Source organism: Chamaea fasciata, unplaced genomic scaffold (assembly GCF_029207755.1).
Source record: "Chamaea fasciata isolate MVZ Bird 193981 ecotype frontalis unplaced genomic scaffold, bChaFas1.0.hap1 SCAF_1, whole genome shotgun sequence".
NCBI lineage: Eukaryota > Metazoa > Chordata > Aves > Passeriformes > Sylviidae > Chamaea > Chamaea fasciata.
This window is the reverse complement of record NW_027094086.1, coordinates 146,919,504-146,941,031: the sequence shown is the minus strand read 5'-3', so window position 1 is coordinate 146,941,031 and position 21,528 is coordinate 146,919,504. Positions and strand designations below refer to the sequence as shown.

The window sequence follows — 21,528 nt, the reverse complement described above, 5'->3', positions numbered from 1 at the left end:
GAGCGGGAATAAACACCCTGGATTGGAAGATTTTGCTATCTCTGTTTTCTCCTAGACTTCACATAGGTGCTCATCATACAGACAACTCAGAAGATGAAGAGGTTCATCACCCTCCAACGGGGGAACAGTGCTGGGCAGAAACCTGCTGCACCTTCAGACCTAGAGATGGGCAAGTCCCTGTTCACAGCCAGGGCACAAGGACAGAACATTTGTGAAAGAACAGGGACATCATGTCAGAAGTGGGGGGGGAAAAAGGAAATTTGATACACTGGTAGGCAACTGCATCGGCAGGTCTACGGCACGGGAGATTTGCCTTAACAATTCCAGACGTAGGTTTAATATCAAGTAACAGTCAATTTTAGCAGGTAAAATTCAAACTTCCATTGACTTTTAATTAGTTTCCCCATTATTTCTAATATTCATAATGCATGGTAGGTAACTGTTCTTATACAATGGCAACTCAAAGAAAACTTGTATAGCAAAACAAAGAAAATTTATCAAAGAAACAATCTTTTCATCAATCTATAAAGGAGGCAACATGCTGTCAAAATTCAAGATCTTAAACATGTTGAAAATAGTTTATCAACAACTAAAATTACCTACTCGTAGTTTGGAGGTACAAAATTATTCCCCTTTCAAGAAGATAACTTTTCTAGTGATTAAATATATTCAAAAGATTAAAAAACTAAAAGAACATTAAATCTGAATATGAAATATTCATTCCTGCAAAACAAGATGATTTGTATATGATTCATGAACCATATTGTTAAGAATTAAATAGGAAATTTAATCCAAGTTTTATTGTAGATCAGAAAAATTTGAATTCTTGGTCAGATAAACTTAATTAAAAACACACATTTCCACAATACCAGGAACAAATGAATTACATCAAAGAGATGCATTAATTATATTTTGGCTTTTAATTAATGCCTATTACCACACACCACTGAAGAGAAAGTTCTATTCAGTTCATTTATATCAGAACCCCAGCAGTAATTATGTACTGTGACAGAAACAGGAAGTTCTAATTCTCCATCATATTCTTGAGTCCTCAAAATTGAACAACACAGCTGCAAGCAAATTATAACAAAAGGAAACCCAGTGTCAGCAAGGGTCAGGAGATCTCACTAAATTACCACTGACTGTGTTTAGCTGCTTAACGCTTTATGAATCCGACTGCAATTGCAAATGCACAAAGCTGGATTCGCAATTTAATATTTAATGTAATTTTAGGGTTGTGAACAAACTTTAATCACTTGAAAATACGTCTCTGTCATAAAAAGAAACAAAAACAAAAAACAAAAACAAACCAAAAAACCAAAAAATCAACCAAGCACCAAGCAGAAAAACCGTAACAAAAACTGATCCTCGAAATAGACTCTTTTTTATCTTTTTTTCCCAACATCTACCTTTACAACTCAGTGATACCATTTAAGTGAAGACTTATAAGAAGAAGTAAAAAAGCCATACCATCCAAGACAGCACACATCCAAACCCATCACAGTGCTCTGTCTTTTTCAGTCTCATTTAAAAAATCTCTTAAAACACCAACAGATATTCAGTCTACTCCATAACAGTGATCATCAACATCTTCATGAAGTAAATGAAATACCTCTGAACACAGTATTTCTCAAAAAACACATTCTGGAATAATATTATAATAGTATTTATGGCATTTACAAAAACCAGCAGAAGTTTATTAGTTTTTATTCAAAATTATTCTACAGAATGCTCTCAACTCTTCACCTACCAGCGTTTCAGTGCCAAAATTTGTAACGCCTTCCATTTACTGACTTAATCTTATGCTTTCCAGTACACAGTGGCATAGCAAAAATAAGTGTTTCAAATCTGTTCAATTTGGATACACAGAATAAACACAACACCATTTAACACAGACCTCCGCAGAAAATAGTAATTTTCCTTGAGAAGATTCATTTCAAATTGGATCTATGTCAGATTAGTCATTAATAAACTTACATGAAAATTTCTACTAAGACTACTTCTTCAGAAAAGAGAAATTTGGGAATGATTCAATAGCAGTCCTGCCCCTTGACATGAATTTGCAGATTTCAGGCAAGAGTGGAGCATCTCCGGATTTCACGGAGAAGAAACTGGACAGACACAACTCTAAGGACAGCACTGCAAAAGCCTGACCATGCTGGCAGTTCAGGGGGAGTATCTGTGATCTAAGAACACTTACATTTCAAACACACGTAAAAATTAATTGGGCTGCACTATGGAGTAGGTGAACGGGAAGAAAACCCAGTGAGATGCTGAGCCTCTCACAGGGCAGGATGCAGCTTGCCTGCAGCTGAGGGTATGGATAACCTGCTGTCCTAAAAACACCGTCAGCAGAAGGGCACCTTACTGACAGGAGCTGACACATTCCTCCAAGGGGGGAAGTCTGTACCAGCCAAAGCCAATTCATACAGCTCCTAACTGTACCTACACTTTGATTTGCACACAGCTCCCCTTTTGGTGAGAAGCTGCATTTTCTCCTGTTGCTTCTAAGCAAAGTTGGGATGCCTGCAGAAATGCCAGGGGGCAGAGGGATGCTGACATCAGTGACACTGACTGCAGCCCTGGAAGGGGTCCATGAAGTCCTCTTAAGCAGAATATTGTCTTCATTTTTGAGATGAGTTTTAGTCCTTTCCAAATAGGAGCAATGTGATGCTGCAGATTCATCACTAAAGCAAACTACTTAATATCTATCAACACAGGAAATCACTTCAGATTATGAATAACTTCGTATTCAGTGGCAAACCAGAATAATTATTGAAATATATTTTATTAGCAATTGTATTAACAGATTCTGAAGAAAGGGTGGATAATTCATCCTACTGTCCAGCACAAGACATTAATTTAATGAGAACAAATCCAAATCAGAAACTATCCTTCTACATGGATCCCCTTGACTCCAGTGAAGCATGTGTCTTATAAAATTGAGGAGAAATATATCCAGGATTCAGAAAAATTTTTTCTTATTCTTCTTCATAGGAAGTTCCACAAACCAATTGCAATGGATACATTACTGCATTTTTAAAATAGGAAAAGGACATTCCAACAAAGTAAACTGCATATTAGGAGCTTTCAAACTTCTAGAAGAAAGTGCAGAATATTACTACTTGTGAAATTACATTGGCTTGTCTTTGGGGTTCACAAAGTGATCAGACTCCATAAAGGAACTATTTTAAACCTGAGCAGTCCTGGAGAAGGAACAAGGTCTGCAATGGAAATTCCTTTGCACAATCGAAGAAAGCAGGCAGGCACAGGAGTCACAATCTCTTTAATCAATGAAACCCACCCAATTTGTGGAACTTTCTGCCCTCCCCTCCACGCCAGGCAGCCAGTAAGTCCTGCAGCTGCCAGGGAACATTTGTATGGCATAACCTCACACCTGACATAAAACCACACAACAGCAATATCTGCTGTTCTATAAACAGAGAGAGGCAGACCCCAAAGCCATAAAATTAACCTGATTTTGAGAAGACAATTGCTCTTCAGTGCCACCCAGAGAAGAATCACACATGACCTATTTATTCCAAACAGCTACACTTACAACTTTATAGAAGCACCTTTTCCTCCAGTTTTGTTTTCCGTACTTTTTACTTGCTTTTAGATCAACGTGATCACCTCCAGGTGAACAAGAACTGAAACACTGTGTTAACATGTTTTAAAATAAGCTTCTGTCTCTTCTTGATCTGTGGAGTTTCAATGGCATGGAAAATATGACGGAACGTCACCAAGGAACACTTTTCTCAGCTGCCAGCACCTGCCCTGTGTGATGCTTTCCAAAAGCCAGAACTGGAGAAAGCATCCCTTCTGAAGTGTCTGTAGTATTGACACAAAGAAACAACAGGTGTTATGTCTCTGGGTTTGTAACTGGTGAAAAACTGCCTGCTTGCCTTCCAGCCTACCCCACAGAACCCCCATGGAACAGCAAACCAAACTGCCTGCATGCAATCCTGCGCCGTGTGCTCTGAGGTGGGACCAGATGGCCCAACTGTGATCCCTCCAACCTGGCCCATTCTGTGACTCTGCTTCTGCTCCTGTCCACAGCTCTCCATTTGGAAAAGTACACAATTCCTTTAAAAACTGAATGTTTTCAGTTTTAAAACCCCCACAAAATAAACCTACACCTATTTCTGTCTGCAATCCAAAGTGATTTAAATACATGCCTTCCACATTGTGGATTTGTCCAATTACATCTCGCTCGAAAGGAAAACACCTGCCTGTAACTGAACATTTAAAAATCTCTTTTTTTCATCTACAGTCTACAGAACATCATTCAACAGCTTTCAGTCCCTCATCAAAAGCCCAGAGTAGGAACTTAAGAGTACTGAAATGTGTTAAAGGCATTAACATATTTCTGCAAATATGATATATACACCTGACTGTACAGTGACCCAGGAAAACCTAACTGCAGCACAACAAAACACAGATTTCCTAAACTCAGTGTAAACAGCAGAAAAACCTTCCAGAACACTCTCTCATACCTTAGGAAGCAAAAATTTTGAACCCTTAGGTGACATGTAAAAACTGAAAGAATTGTGCAATATATTAAAAAAACCTATGTTAACACTAAGTCCAGAAAAGCATTCAATCATCAACCTTGAATTCCCAAAGACTAAAAATAAATTGTGATGAGGAGATGAAACACTAACACCCTTCTTGTACAGCATTTCACCAACAAGGAATGAATACCCTGGGCTGACAAACCATTTTCCCCAGAACACAACTTGAATACAGAGAAAGACATTGCAAAAAGTGACAGACTTGAGGACTCTTCTCACTTATCAAATTTAATCCTAGTCAAACCACAATGATTTGTACAAGATACTTCTTGCATGGTATTCCCTAATGTAACAAAACCACAGAATTATCTACCACGCCATTAGAAATGTCGATCAAGAAAATATCTGGCAGAGTAACAGAGAGTTGCAGACGGTTCTCCTCTAAAGCAGTTTAAGAAGCTTTAACACACTTTGAAAGTACCAGCCAAAATAAATGCATATATGAAAAACATTAAAAGGTAAGTTAAGCAGCACAGCATTTTGCCTACCTGCATTTGTACCGTATTGTATGAAAAATACAACAAATTTTCTTCCAGTTTGCTTTAACCATGAGCCAAAAGCAACTTACATTCTCACCACAGAAGCTTTATCATGGCTGACTTTTCCATTATTTACCAGAACATTAATCCCTTGAAGAAATAAACTACACGTTCACTTAGGTGAATAAACTCGTATGGTAAGAAACAGGTGAATCTGATGAGTTATACTGCAATTTAATGAACACATAATGAAGCAGTGCATGTGCTTACCTGTCTGGATCTGGGTCTGCCAGGGGAAAACTTGCGTTTGGTGATGGCCGGTTTTCCCATGCCGATTTTTGGAGTGACTGATATGTAGGTGGTTGGGAGAGCGCTCCCAGCAGCTGGAGGCAGCACTGGGGGCTGGCTGTGCTGCACATCTCGTGCACAATGCAGGTCTAGAGAAACATCTGGTGAGGAAGACACGTTTGTCTTGTTTAGGTTAAGCGATGGGGGAAGTGAGGGGCAAGTCTCAGCTGGTGGTTTTATGGGTTTGTCTCCAATTGGTGAACTATTTGCAACACCTCCATCTGAAGCAGTCGTTTCTACTTCAAGAAGAGCTGGTGCTTCTGACTTCTCACGGGTTTCTTCCTTTTCTACATCTTTCTGCACTTTTATCATTTCCAGTTGTTGTTCTGCAGGGACAGAAACATCTCCTTTCCTTTCAGTCTCCAGCATTTCTGGTGTCACAGTCATGGTCTCAGGCACTGCAGACAGAGACCGAGAGTCTGCTGTGGACACTTCTGACACCTCCACACCACCCTGAGGCAGCTGTGTCTCCCCAGCCTGTTCGTCCAACTCCTGCTGTGCTACAGCTTGAACACCTTCTACCACTTCCATCATTTTTTCAGTCTGACTGTCACCAGATGTTGGTGTCTTTTTAGGAGATATTTCCATTTCAGCTGGATTGATTTCAACAGAAACTTCTGCTTCCAGTTGTGTGGTCTTTTCTTCTGGTGATATGCCTGTAATTAAGTACAACCACGTTAAAGGCCCACTGTGAAAAAGAAAAAAACAAACTTCTGGTGTACTGGTCAACAAGTATACTTGGTACACATCATGCAGGCCAACACATATCACTTTACTTCAGTGAATTTAATATGTAGCTTAAAATATACTTCATAAATATCTTTCTTTGTACCTATTTTTACAGTACTCTGTATTTTTAGTTCATTATTTTTCTTCCCTGAAAACACACCAGAGAAAATTACAAGAAAATAGACCCAAGATTAATTTTTGAGGAACTGAACAGACATTTCCAGGTAGGCAGCCAAAAGTAGTTTCTTCTTTTTAATTTCTGTCTGTTGAAGATGCATGCTATCATAAATTAATGTATTTTAAGCTGCTGTCCCAACACTTCCAAAAAGCTGAGAAGAACGGGACAAGTACTAATAAAAAACATTTTCCTCTTAAAACTCTTTCAGACTTTAGGAAATCCACTGAAATGAAAACAGCTGCTGCTGGTTTAATTTAATTTACTAATGTATTATGAATTTCTTTCAAAAATATTTATCTAGCCCTCCCTTGAACCCAAAATCAAGCACCTTTCATCCATACCTTTCTTCATCAAGGAGTTCCAGAGTTCTTGTTCCACTCTATAAAGAACCACATTCTTTGCCCCGAATTTGGCTTCTCACATCTTTTGATGGGCCCTGATTCTCTTACGGGCCACTTACTTTGTATTACACTTGCACTCTTCTTAAACTCACACTGCTACAACTTCCTCAGCCACTAAGTTCACAGCCAGCATTTTATTCTGACTATTTCTTCACAGTTTAAATCATGGCCCTTCTACCACAGGCTGTGACACACAACTGAGTGACCACAGCTAATTTGAAAAGCTGCCTTTTTTTTTTCACCTTGTCTTTAAACACAAGTTTCTTGTCTTCCCTTATAGAAACCATCCTCCAGCATCATCTGGGACTGAATGGGACATCCTGGCAAGTTCTTTACCACTAACATATCTAGTGGATTTGACCCTTCTTTAGCTGCTCCTCCCTGTGCGTTTGGTAAGATGCAGTTTTTTCCAAAACAGAAATGATCAGCAGCTGCAACCCTGTCTGGAAGTTACAAAGGGGGGGGAAAAAAACCAACCAGAAAATCCTTCACCAAGTTTGCCTGTGGAGTTACAAGCATAAAGCACGTAAGAGGAAGTGTGAATGGCAGTATTTCAATAGCAACAAGTCATTGGGTTTTACAATAAACTTCCAGCGTACAAAGCATTCAACGATTTTTCCAGCTTGGAAAAAGCCAGTCCCAACAAAAAAGTAAAACAAACAAACAAACAAACAAAAGTAAAGCAACATAAATATTCTGAAGATTCTCTTTGCCTTCAATAGAACACTTCTTTTATTAAGCAAAGAAGTTAATACTCTGCTTGAGAGCTCAGAACTGTTGCAATGTGTCTTCTACTGTTTTCCAGGTGCTTTTCCCCCTGGCATTTATAAAGCACTGCAAACCCTACTGACTGGAAGAAGGTTCTGGTCCTGAAGGGTTCTGAACTGGTATTTTCTCAGTGTGCAAAACTCTTCCTTACCTTCCGTAACACATCCAATGGCTGACTCCTGACGAGGGACATCACCAGTAATGGGTTGTTCCTGAAATGCCATATCCTCTCCACCACTTTCCATTTCCATTTCACTTGTACAAGCTTAAGGAGAAGCAAAGCACTTATTAAAATTGATGTGTTTATTCTACTACTTAGGTATCAGCACCTGCTGTCACTGTTTGACCTTTTGGCTAAAGAGAGACTGATATTTAATGGTGATAGGATTTAGGACAAGTCAGGTCAGTGAGAAGGTTAAAGAGACTACACTGTACTCCTAAAAATTAGGAACATGTTATTCATTAACACTGAAGCTGTTCTATACCTTTTAGATGGCAAAACATGTCTGTAAGGCAATTGCATATGTCTAGAAGTGAAAATACACACACAGACACAGACTTCTGCACAACCTGAGCAATACAAGAAAGAATTTTCTTAAATTCCACGCCTATAAAATTCAACAGAACTGGCAGCATGAAGGCTTTCAAATTTGTATACAAATACTACAATGCATTACGGCATAGATAGGAAGTCCCATCTACTATCAGCACTGGGAACACTGATTTTCACCCTGCATGTTCATCTTAATCCTTGCATGGAAATGGCACTACTGAGTGCTTTTTTGGCTGACAGGATCATTGCAGAGCACAGAAACAGGAAATACTTTTTTTTTTTCCCCTTGTGTAAAAGCTCTCTCAGTTAAGGAAATTCATTAAAATGCACTAGATGAAGTATGGAAAACAAAGTATACTGTAAGCATTAACTTGAAGAGAACTGATCCTCCATGGATGTTCGCACAAAAAAAAGTGAAACAAATACAGCTTTCTGCATCAAGAAAGTCTTTTTTAAGTTCAAAAAGCCAGCAACTATTAGGTGATACTAATTTTAGCACCCTAAAAGCTGCTCCCAGACTCTGCCAACTTTAAAGTGATATTTTAACTTCGAGGAAATGATCATTCACATTGGCTCCAAATCTGATTTTAAAGTACAGAAATGCTCTCCTGGGTACAAAACACTGCATGACTGTACTGATGTAATAGCTCCAGATTACTCCTAGAAGCTGAGATGACAGTCCCGTTCTTCCTTGGGGACAAGAGCATGCTTGTCAATGTTTCTACTAGCTAGAAATCCTAATAGAAGCATTGCTTAAAACTTCAGCTTTCCAGATAAACCCAGTACTTACTCAAAAGGGGTTTTTGTAGGAGATTGGGAGTTGTGCCAGTGTACATTCTGCTTTGGACATCTTCAAAATGCTCTAAGAACACTGCCTGGGAGTCCACAGCCTCTCCTATGCTCCCAGAAGAGAAATGATCAGCAAAGGCTGAAGTGGCCACTCTTCCTAACCTGGTGGCCATGTTCACTGACAGAGTGAATCCATTTGCAGACATTTACCTCCTGTCACTGCCCTTCCTCCAGAAGCACCTTTTCCATCGTGTCTTTACTGCTTACAAAAGGTAATGTACAGGCTAACATCAAAGGGATGACTCGTTTACACAAAACATCGGTTTGAACACAAACATTAGATTTTTGTTGTAGTCCAACACTTCCCCTTTCCTGACAAAATTTAAAATTTACCAGGCTTTCAAAACCACAGATACTTATGAATAACAAAGATCAGTGCACAAGCACTGCTGCTTAAGCCCCAAAAAAACGCACATGGCAGTGGCTGTGCAGTTAATCTGTTACATTTTACCTTGCTTCTGAATTTAACCACAGCTGGACTTCACCAGGGAAATTCAGCCTGGATGAGCGTAGGTGCTCCCCAACAGATCACGTGGTGTGAAATACACAAAAGCATTTGGTTCTGAGTTTATAACATGGCTCTTGTGGATGACCCACTGGGCTCAGATCAGCACATCCAAGTCCTCCCTGTTCTTTCTTACTGCTGTTGACTTATTTTTCAAAAAATACTCCACACTTCTCCACAGCTTTGTGCCTTCGGCTTGATTTGTCCACTTAGACAAGAATGTCTCAGAAACAAGATGACTGACCATATATTGCTTTGAAAAAGGACACCTATTAAAAGCTGTCTAGCTAAATAAACACCTGTCCCTTGAACACAGTCCAGCTCCCACTGCTCTGTCCTTCCTGGATCCAGTGAGGAGAGCAGGCACTGTGAGACTGACCAGCAGCTAGAGAGAAACAGAACTGAACGCCTCCAAGAACAATCTACCAGGCACAAATGAGTGAAACAGCCAGGCTGTCAAATGAATACATCTATGAACTGTAGCACATCCAAAATAAATTAGTGAAATTTACAGCTACAGGCTGAGAGGCTGGAGCTGGAAGGTTGAGAGCCATAATTATGGTGCTCACTAGCCCATGTTTGTATCCAGAATCCTGAAGCCAGAAAGAGAAGCCACCCATGGATTGCTTGAGCAGCTGCTGTTAGACAGAGGAAGGGACAAACCTCACAGAGCAGAATTTGAGCGGCTGGTTCACAAAAGACTTGGTGAGACTGCAGATAGTATATCTGATGTTAGCATTTTGGAACTGTGAAGTTTAAGTTTCATTACCTGTTATACTGTCAGGTCCAGGAATGAGTTCAGAAGTGTTCATTACATCACATGACTGAGTCTGATCCCCTTCTCCTTGTCTACAAAGAGTGCAGATGTAGTCTTTCAATTGAGACTCCAATTCACTACCTGGAGATCTGTCACATTCTACGTGAATCCATCTGGGGAGATTAATTTATTGTGATTTAATTTATTGTGACAGTGATTTTAGTAATGAAAATATAAACCATCATAGTGAAAATCCATTTAAAAATAGCACTGTTTCCCATTCCTATGGGGAGATAAAGATTTTTCAACCAGTGCTTGATTATGGAGAATTTTAGAGGAATAAGCATCATATGTCAGCATGTCAAACAGTGAACAAACATAAACATCGAGACTTAAATTGTCCCTAAAGCCAATCAGACTCCACAAGATGTAGTGCATCATCATGATGTTGCAGAGTGAGATACACTACCATTGAATACAAAACACAGCTTACATTCTAAATGTTCCAAATAGTGTATTTTTAATTTTTTTAAATTACTAAAATAGAAAAAAACATAAAATTAAACAGAAAAGGAACTTGAAAATACAAAAAAAACCAACCCAAAACCAAACCCAGATCACTGCAAACAGTTTTTAAACTTGTCTTGGTTTAGATAACTTTAGGACAATGACCTTTTTAGCCTGCTTCCTCACAAAATAGGTGAAATCAAAGAGGCAGCAGTAGCTTGCAGCAAGTAACTGCCAGGTACCCTCAGGTAACTGCCAATTAATACTCATTTGCTAAGATTAAAATAAAACTACTTGCTATTGTTCATTGTATTTAGGGATGAAGGATCAAGGAGCTGCACAAGATCCTGTGGCACTGTACATCAAACACAGTGGAAATCCTCCCCAGAAACCCATCAGTGTCACAAGCTCATTATAAGCTTTATGCATTTTAGTGCAAATTAACAAAAGCTGGATACTTACCTTTTGCACATGTGACAATGCAACATATCTTTCTGGAAGTCTTGGAGGCACAGTTTTTCACAGAAGGGACAAGATAAGTTGTCTTGCTGTTGGTAACAACTGTCACATACCAAACAATTATGGTGCCACTGACAACTTGTTCGTGTGCCACACTCAGCACATACTCTACAGTTCTAGAGATCACAAGAATTTAGTAGTTAATTACGATATTTCACAATGTGACAGAACTGCCATTAACTGACATTTTCCTGTTTTGAATTAAATTTAATAGATTTTGTCCCTAATAACACAAAAAGTTATCCAAGATCTGATAGCTGAGCATGAATAACCTGCACAAAAGCAAGAAGTTTTCTGACACTACTCCCTGACTTGAAAGGAGGATTTCTTATGAGATTAAACTTTTTTATTGCTACTCTCAGTTATCCTAGGACTACCACAAACTGATGTAACATTACATCCACCTCAAATACAGGGATTTCCCACACTATGTTGCAATTACTTCTAAAGTTACTGATGAAACAACAAATTCATCCTGCCTTCTTCAAATGCAAAGGAACCCACGAGCTGCAGAACTGTTTTGGTAACCAAGGAGGAGTTGAATATAAAGAGACTTGAAGTACAGATTACATATACTACGATATAGCTTTGAGTTTACATTCTTGTACCCACTGCATCACAGGAGCAGCTGTTATTTAACTGCAGGTTATCCACTGCACCTGGATCTTACACTTCTCTTTTCCCTATAGAGGCTGATCTACTGTCCCACATAGGCTGCTTCAGCCACAGCACTGCCAGCTCCCCCCACAGAGCAGCTGTAGAGCCACAGGATTTACATCCAAGTGGGATTCCTTCAGAAATTACATTACACAACAACAGCAATCCACAATACACCTGGAACAGCACAGTGTGGATAACAAAGTTTTGGGCTCTTGCAAATGACAAAGGAGTTACTCTGAAACCTTTCCACTTACTTTACATTTCCAGCCATTTGTTGGTACGGCATCCATAACTGGCTGTAGACAGAAAGTGTGGTAGCCTTTGTCGCATGTATCGCACACCAGCATCTTGTTGTCTTCCCCAGAGTGTCTAAGGAAAGTAACAAGGGATCAAAAAGTACTTCAATAAGCAGCAACAAAATACCTGTTTCAAGAAAAGTCTACACAGGAAGACACAGGTGTGCTCATAAAAATACACAAACCCTACTTAAAATATCTCCAGAGACAATGCCTTCATATTCATTTTTAAATACGAGTGCAGACCTCTATGTTTACTCACCAAGAGCTGAGCCTGTGCACCCATTCTGACTATTAGGTATTGGCCCACTTCCATTTACACACGTGTAGACAGATTTAATGGCCTTTCTGTACTGAAATCAGTACAAAAGCTGCAATATACATTTTATTTCTTTCTGAAGAGAACATCCAATTGTTTCTGAAATCTGACTGTAATTTTTCGAAAGGAAAAAAGGAGCCATCAAGTCTGACTATCGGAGCTCCTACAATGTCAGACAATATGACTGCAAGAGCAAAACAAACATTAAAGGAAGAATTTCAATTTTTCTACAATGATGTATTACAGAGCTCCACCACAGATTCCAGTGATAAAATAAATTTGCTGAGAACAAGACAAATAGTTTGGTAATATCTAAAGGCATTGTGTTCTGGCTTAGTTTAAATAAATTAATTCAGTAAGTAAACATGCAACAAGATTTGCCTAGATAAAGCCTTGCAGTATATGGCATTATACGTGCTAGATACAACCTCATTACCTGAGAGACCCGGTATTTTAAAACCCCCTCTTTTCACATGAAGATATGCTTGAAATGCCGTTCTTCCAATAATAGTGGGAAAACTGCCATACTGCACTAATTATAGAATCAAAGAATGTTTTGGGTTGAAAGAGACCTTAAAGACCATCCAGATCTACAGGCAGTGACACCTCTCACTAGATCAGGTTGCTCCAAGCCCATCCAGGCTGGCCTTGAACACTTCCAGGGTGAGGCATCCACAGCTTCTCCAGGCAACCTGTTCTGAGTGCCCCTCTGCCCAGCCTGGACTCATGCTTGGGACTGTCCCAGGCCAGGTGCAGAATGCTGCACTTGGCTGTGTTGAAGTTCATGGGGTTCACACAGCCCCACCTCTCCAGCCTGCACAGGTCCCTCTGGATGCTGTCCCCTCTCTTCAGCATTAACTGCCCCACACAGCTGGGTGTCGTTGGCAAACCTGCTGAGGGTGCCTTTGACTCCACTGCCCACACGACCCAATTCCCCAGTTCTGACCCCTGAAGAACAGCACTCATCACTGGTCTCCACTTGAGTCCTTGACCCCAGCTCTTGAATCCACAGGGTGCTTCATCTGTGAAATCCATTTCTCTCCAGTTTAGAGACAAGGATACTGTGTTGAACAGGGCTGAACACTTTGCACAGGTCCAGGTAGGTGACATCAGTCGCTTTTCCTCCACAAACCCTGTAACTCCATCACAGCAAGCACCAAAGTTTCACGCGGTGTTTGCCCTCAGTAAAGTCACGGTGTCTGTCACCATCACCTCCGTATGTCCCACATGTTTCACCACAGTTTCCATGAGGATCTGCTCCATGACCCTGGGAGGCAGGGAGGTCAGGGAGGTGATACTGGCCTGTGGTTCCCCAGGTCTTATTTTCCTTTGTAAAACAGGGTCTGCGTTTCTCCTTTTCCAGTCGGTGGGAACTTCATAAGACTGTCAAAATTTCTCAAATATGATGGACAGTGGCTTAACCACTTCATCCACCAGCTCCCTCAGAACCCATGGATGTATCTCTTGTGGTCCCATGGACTGCGTGTGAACACAACACATTTTTTCTACTTTTCCACTAAAGATGCAGAAAGTACCCACTACAACATTTTCAGGGATACTTTTTAGAATGAGCCTCTCTATTCTAGCTTCATTGCTGAGATTTGCTATCTGCTGTGTGTGATCAGGGAACACCCTTTTTTGAAGTGGGCTGAGTGAATGCTAGCAAATACCAAGTGTTCTGCCTGGAAAACAGGAAAGCACTGACTGATCAGATACATGAGGCACTAGCAAAGTGGGGTTTTTTTCCTTTATGCTGTCCAGCCTATCTGACTAAAGCTGAACAAAACTCTTACTTCTTTTACAGTACGTCCTTTAAAAAAACCAAGCAAGTGAAAGAACCCTGCAGTGTCCATCAGATTAAGTTATAAGAGAACAAGCCCACAAGCAGTCAGAATTTTCTAAGTGAACCCTTAGTGCCACAGCAATTAAGTTTCATTGTCTCTGTCTTTGGCTGGTGCAACTACTCAATCAGGGCCACTCTCGTCACTTTGTTTCTTTGCTCAACTAAGCCAGGGTTTTGTTTTCATAATGACTCCTTATCTGCCTCGGAAAGACATCATATGAGAGGGCCTAATGCAGGAAACCTGCCCAGTGTGTAGGAACAGGCACAACTGAACTGTCAGCTGAGTAAAAGCAGAGGTTCTCACACTGTGAAGGCACCACATTAGAATTATTTATTGGGTAAACTTGAGAAGAATCCTCCTGTATAAAAGGAGGAAAAAATCATAAAAGTTTTGCTGCTTTCCAGAATCTGACAAGATAATGGTAACTCTGGGGGTAAAACACACAGGAATTTCAGTTCAGCTCTGCTAGAACAAATACAAGGGTTTGCTCAGCTACTTAATACAGCATCCTAACAGATAAGATGGGCAAATATTCTAGAGTTTTTGGAAGAAAACCCCAAACACTTAATGAAATACGCATTTCAAAATCACAGCATATAAATCTCACACCATCCTTCTCCATGTCCTGTAAGTCTCACTTACTTGCAGTTCTGGCACACTTTGCAATCAGGACACTGCCAACCTGCTCTTTTTAAAGGTGTGACTTGAATGTCCAGACACATCCCATGGTAGTGCTGGCCACAGGTAGTACAAAAAAGTTGATCTAAGAGGTCTCCAGGGCTGTCGCACACTGCACAATTTGCTTCTTCCTTTGCTAAAAAGAAGTAAGTTTTTCAATTATTATTTTGTTGAAAATTATCCACAATTCAATGAACCCAAAAAATTTCTTAGTAGTTCTTATGCATACAAAATGTCATCATTCTTATGAAATTCAAATTTAATAAATATATTTAATAACTACTTCTTTAATTCAGTTTTCTCAACTAATCTTCTCATAACAAAAGTACATTCATTTTAAACCGTAATGAAGTCTTACAAAAAGAAACAGTTTTATTCTCCTCAAGATAAAGCTGAGAGCTTTGGAACCAACTCCTCTGTGGAACAAGTCAAAAATAAAGCCCATAATGGAACTAAATCTATTATTTAGCTATAGTGTTTGCAAGAAGGTTGCTCTAACTTGAGGCAGGAGAAGCAACTCTATCAATTTCAAATAAACCTGACAGAAGACAAGCCTTACCAGTAAACCTCTTCCTTGTTCTGTCATTAAAAGAAAAATACTTTGCTGTGCAGCACTGCTGGTCTTTAACAACAGTAGAGTATGAACTCACATCTTTTCTGTCCCTGAACACATGTGAATTCTTGGGTACATGAACTGTGACAGTGCATCTGAACAAATGCACTCTTAAGCTGATCCTATGACAGCGCAGTTTTCATAAAACCTGGCACTAATTGTGTCATTTCAACACCGTGTACTTACATCTTTCAGGAGCCTGATCAATGTGGTCTGGACAAAGGAGGGACAAGTTACTGAAATCCTGAAATGTGCCTGCTCCAGCAGCACAGGGGTAATGGTACATCTGGGTACATTTCTCTTCACAGCATTTGATAGTGGCTCCAAGGTGCTTACAAAATGCACATCGCTGAAAAACAAACAGAACAAGTCATTAAGAAATTCCTTTTTCTTGTAATTTTTTAGCCAGATCTGTTCCCTTTCTTCATTTAGCAGATGAACACCTTGGCCAGTAGGAGGTAGTGAATACTGAGAAGGAAACTAGTGGGTAGTGTCTTTCAGTGGCACTTCCAAATCTTTACTTAAAATGTTTAATGAAACCCACTCCAAACGCACTCTGATGATTAAGATTCTTCTTGTCACAGAAAAGCATTTTCATTCTATGTTATCTAACTTGAGCTATGCCTTCAGTAATGGGGCTGGAAACTTATTCTGAAAATAAAGGCAAAAGACACCATGCTGTCAATAGGTTATGACTAAAATCCACATGGCTCTCTAAGCTGTAATGTAAAACCACAGACACTGTAATCAGAAACGCAAATGGAAATCAAGTATGATGCTCTCCCGAAAATCTTACTGACATTATACAATTCTCTCTGGGACAATAATGCATTACATAACCCTGCATTTTCTTCCCATCTTGCCTTTCAAGACTACACAAATAACACCACCAAACTTTGAGAAGTCATAAAGAAGCATGATTATTATTAGACACCAGAGAAATAATTTCTCAGAAAGAGCTATGCAACGATCCTCCAGTTCTCTAGTCAAGAGAAAGCAGAGTCTATCAGTCTGCTTGTAAAAAATCACCCACACCTTTCTGATTCAGTTAATCAGTCTTTTCTCTTTCTCGGATTCATTACAGTCCCTGAAGCACTGTAACATCCTTTTGCACTTTTTCACCAAGGCAACAATACTTCTTAAGGCACAGCACCGTAAGATTTTGAGTAAACTCAAGAAAAAACAGGTCAGTAGCTCACAGGAAGGAGTACATAACACACAGCAACAACTGAGCTCAGGGACTCTCATTTTTCACAATAGAAATACAACACTAACAACTGGCGTGTTTGATTACTAGCTGAAGTGTCAAGTAACATCCAAATATGAACATAAACCAAATGAAAGAGAAGTTATGTACTGCATCTGCTTAATTCTTAGAATACAGACAATATTTATTACCATAATTCTTCTCTGTTTCAAAGCCTGGTATGAAATTAGGCATGAAACAGTGCTACTACAAGTCTACAGATATCAAAACCAGCCCATATGAAAATACAAATCACAAAGCTGCCTGTGTCAACAGCTACCTTGATATTCTTTAAAGCCAGATGAAATGAACATCTTCAGGAAAATATCTGCCTGCACCACAATTCATGGAAAAGAGACAGAAAAAATATTACTGTATGCTAAGCAGAACTGCAGCGTAAAGAGATAAAATGCTCTGGCACAGAAATTAAAGGGGATCATCAAGAAGAACTTCTGCCAAGTTTGTGGGCGACAATGCTTAGCCTGTCCCCTGATCTGCAGGACATCTTACCTCTACCCATGTCTAACACCTGCTGATAAGCATGGGAAAGATGCATCCTGCTCCTTTACCAGCTGAAATGCAGAGGAGGGAAGAGGGAAACAAGATAAGCAAATAATAACATGCAGCTCCTGAAGGAGGGCAAGGCAGCAGCAATAGGAATTACATTTATGGATTGCCAACAAAACTGAAGTCCTGCAAGAAACTCCTTTTAGGAAATGACACCTTCAATGAGCCTTTGCTGAGGATGCTGCACAAGGTAAATCCTGAACTTAGATGTAAAACCACGAAAATACAGCCGAAAGCCTCCAACTTCAAGACCTACAGCTCCACACTGAGCCACACACAACCACTGCCCTGTTTTGTCCTTGAAGTTCCAAAAACCTACGGAGATGGAGCAGGTTTAGCTAAGACACAACTCATACAGGCTACACTTTTGTCAATAATTTGTACAAAAAAAAAAAAAAAAAAAAAAAAAAAAAAAAAAAAAAAAAGGAAGGGGAACTTGGGAGGAGCTAAGGTCCAAAGTATATTCCTCAAGAAAGTATTCAGCAAGACTTTGCTGGATCCCATCACTGACCCTTAGTACCTATTTAATCAGGAAAAGAAAATTATGAAAGAACTGTAAGCACTGAAATAATCCAACATTTATTAAAAGCTGGGAATAACGGAATAAAATAGCAATATAAATAGCATTTTTAAATACCACATCTGTTTTTCAAAACCACCAATCAACCATGGTACATAGCAAATACAAAATCAGAATGTAACTTTTCCCAAATGATCTATGAGTAAACTACAAAATTATTGAAAATGAGCAAACTACAGGATTACTAAAAAACCTTGAAAAATGTTGATGTTGGTTTAAAGAACCACATAAAGATGCTGGAAGAAAAATGGAAGCCCAAGTTACATGTAATTGAACTCTTCAAACCCATCTGCTAAACTGCACTGGCAATGAAAACCATTTGGCAGATAAGTGAAACACACTTTGAAAACAATGTGGTATGTATCATCTGAAGCAAATAAAAAGCACAGAATATCAACATTTGCTGAATTTGTAAGAGAGATAAAACAGTCTGAAGAAACTAATGCCCAAAGGGATTTTTTTGGCAGCAGATGTTGGTGAGAAGAGTTACTTTTCCAGCACTAGAAGCCAACACTCCTCTGAAGCCAGGCCCCATGCTATGACCCCAAAAGAACAGCAAAAAATGTATCAAATTAAACAAAAATATTAAAAGCTCTGCTAAATAAAATCAGTAACGAATAGTACTTTATTACTGCTACAACATGGAGTCATGACAGCAGGAGATGGAATGAAGCAATAGATCATATTGCCCGTGAGATGCATGCCCATATGAGGACAGCACCAGAGCCAGGGACAGCCTGGAGTCTCCAGTTTCATTAGTATGAGCCCAAAATAAGGTGCTATGTGAAAGGGGTGGAAGCTGAATCTGAGTATTCCAAGGGCAGGTACTGGAAAATGGGAAGCTGTCAAGGCAAGACAAACACTGTTTTGTTTATGGATCAAATAATTTTACATTCCTGTTCTACAGGAAAAAAACCCCAACTTTACAAGGTGTCAGAAAGCTGGAGAGATAGTTTATTACTTATTCACAGTACACTCAAGGAAATAAACTAAAGCAGAGACAGCAGACTACTTTCCTACTCAGAAAGTCCTTCAGTGGTTACCAACTGTTCCTTCACTAAGTTCCTTGTGCACTTGTCCATTGCAAGAAAGCTCTGAGTCCATCCCTACTTGTACTTCTTCTTCCTATTGTGACTTCCCTAATTTAAAACTATCCACTCCTCTTTCTACTTGGCAATGCTGACTTTTTTTTTTTTACATCCAATTTTTCAGACAGAAAAAGAAATTATTTTTAAAGGCAAAAGCTATGCCATCCTTAAAATTTAATTTTAAAATTCCCTTTATTTACTAATCCCATTGGCTCAAATATGACATTGCTGTACAAATACAGTGGAAAAGGAAGAACTAACTGAACTAACAGAAAACAAAGCCTGATCACCTCCTCTGTATTTTATTTCTATGGGAGAACATCTTCCATGAAATAAGAGTGGCAGAAACCACACAGAAGATTTCCAGAAAGACAAATACCTCCTTGCTACAATTGTAATTGCACCAAAACCAGCTAAACAAAAACATTAATTCTTCCTTGTTCAGCTCAGCTGATGTCACAAATCCTACTGGCTTTACTGGAAACAGATGGCCCAAGTGGAAAATGGTGACGAGAGCAGCAGCTTTCTGTTCATGTATTTCTAACCTTCCTGCAGCTTCACACTTTAGAGTACTCCAAAATTCAAATTATAAAAAGATGCCTTTAAGACAATGTAAGAGTTTATCCAGATACTACCGAGAACTAACCAGAGGTCATGTTTTATCACTATTTTATTGCCCTTAGAATTACTTCATGGTATTACTGTCTCAGCAACTGGACAAGTAACAACTCTTAGACGGCAGATATTAAAGGAAGGCTAAAATACACTCTTTGAGTAAGTACTTTGCAACTTGGTTAGTGTCCTAAACCTAAATATTAGTACTGTGAATTGCAAAATGACAAGTTTTTCACTGATTATGAACTTTTTTCTTTAAAGAAGATCAGGTGACAAAATCTATGAGAACAATAAGAAATTTTCATTACATGTCAGCGTACCAAAAATACACACAAGCAATCTGTCCTTGGTTAAACAATTTAATGTACTACCTATAAGAACAGATTTCAGACAGTTTAGCTATTGGGAAATGCTGTCACACAAACCTATGACTGAAGAGAACTGGACCTTAACAACCTGTCATTAATGAGAGCATGAAGAAATTTTTATCTAAACAGTGATTAAATGAAGTATGCTCTCTGCTAGTTCTGATAATCTTCATGGATTACTCCATCATCTAGAAAAAGCTTTATATTGCTTGCAGACACTAATGACCATTAGCACCTCTCTTGTGAAATACACTGCTTTAAGTACCATAAAGCACTAAAGAGCACAATGCAGTAAGAAGGCAACATAAAAACAATTAACGGCTTTTGACTGCGCTACTGATTAGAAGTATTAAACAGAACACCTTTCCAGCAGCACTGGAAATTACCTTCTAGCTTTCTAATCTTATATGATTCATGTCACAAATTTGGAAATTACTTCAATTTGTAACAAGCAAGTCAATCAGAGATCAGTCATTCTTCTTCCTCAAACCTTAACACAGTCACTCAACACATGCAATCAAGGCAGAAAGCAGAAGTCCCTTTAAGTGTGGAAATTTCAGGCACTCCACAAGTCACTGCTTTGTTTCTCATTCCTACCAGTCGCCTCTCTTTCTCACCTTCATTAAAAAGTACATTAAATAAATTGTGTTGATATTAAGGCATTCAAGAGTTCAGAGCAAAAAGCATTCAAGTTTTGGAGGGGTGTTTTATTGTATTAGTGGTGAATACGTTAAAAACTTGCAAGAATCAAGTTTGCTAAGTAAAATACCATTTTTTATTTGAAACCTGAAAGAGGTGGAGGAAAACATGCAAACTTTATGGCACACAAATTCTTCCTCATATAACCTGAAATGTTCCCAAACCCTGCTTATTCAGAAGCTCCATGGAAGGGTTTGGGTGCCTCAGAGCTGTGTTCTCCTCATCATTACATAAGCCAGTGGAATAACTCCATGCATATGATTTCCCTCACAGACTCTGCCTTTGCTGCTTTTTTCACACTTTCATGAGAAAAAAGGGGGGTTTTTTTATTCACCTCCTCGCTTTCTGCAAGATTTAGGATAATGTAAATGTTTTGAGTGAGGCTAAGCTTTTCCACAGCTAACAACCATCCCTTAATTCCCATCTAATATCCACCGTGGCAGAAGAGCACACACGAGCCTGTTGTTTAGCTAGACTGTCAACAACAAGAAGGTCAATAATGTTTAATGTAATTTAAACTGTGGTTATTAGGCTTCAGCATCAGCAACTCCAGGACAAACAAGGCAAGAACAAAAATCATCAGCTTTGGTTTGAGGCTGCTTTTTGGCAGGCTCAGGAAACAGACTATTGTGCCAGTTCCATTTGATTCATGCTCGGAAAGTCTTAAGAAGTGTGTGTAGACATTTCTTTGTGTTGGCAGAGCACGGGCTGAGCCACAAATTTTTGGAGGCTTGAGAAAAAATAATTGAGGGAAACATTGCTACATGCTTGTTGTTTAATCATCATCT

General features: G+C 39.2%; 1 protein-coding gene across 9 annotated transcripts in view; it reads right to left on the bottom strand.

The window, feature by feature from the left end:
- The window catches only part of KMT2C (lysine methyltransferase 2C), a 188,947-nt gene that overhangs the window by 71,597 nt on the left and 95,822 nt on the right, over positions 1-21,528 (bottom strand). For all 9 annotated transcript variants that reach the window (XM_066201015.1, XM_066201033.1, XM_066201024.1 and 6 more), the window contains 7 exons: positions 15,764-15,926; positions 14,929-15,100; positions 12,082-12,196; positions 11,111-11,283; positions 10,154-10,314; positions 7,629-7,742; positions 5,324-6,057 (listed from right to left, as the gene is read on the bottom strand). In XM_066201015.1, coding sequence (XP_066057112.1) covers positions 5,324-6,057; positions 7,629-7,742; positions 10,154-10,314; positions 11,111-11,283; positions 12,082-12,196; positions 14,929-15,100; positions 15,764-15,926 — 1,632 coding nt within the window. The remainder of the gene's footprint in view (positions 1-5,323; positions 6,058-7,628; positions 7,743-10,153; positions 10,315-11,110; positions 11,284-12,081; positions 12,197-14,928; positions 15,101-15,763; positions 15,927-21,528) is intronic.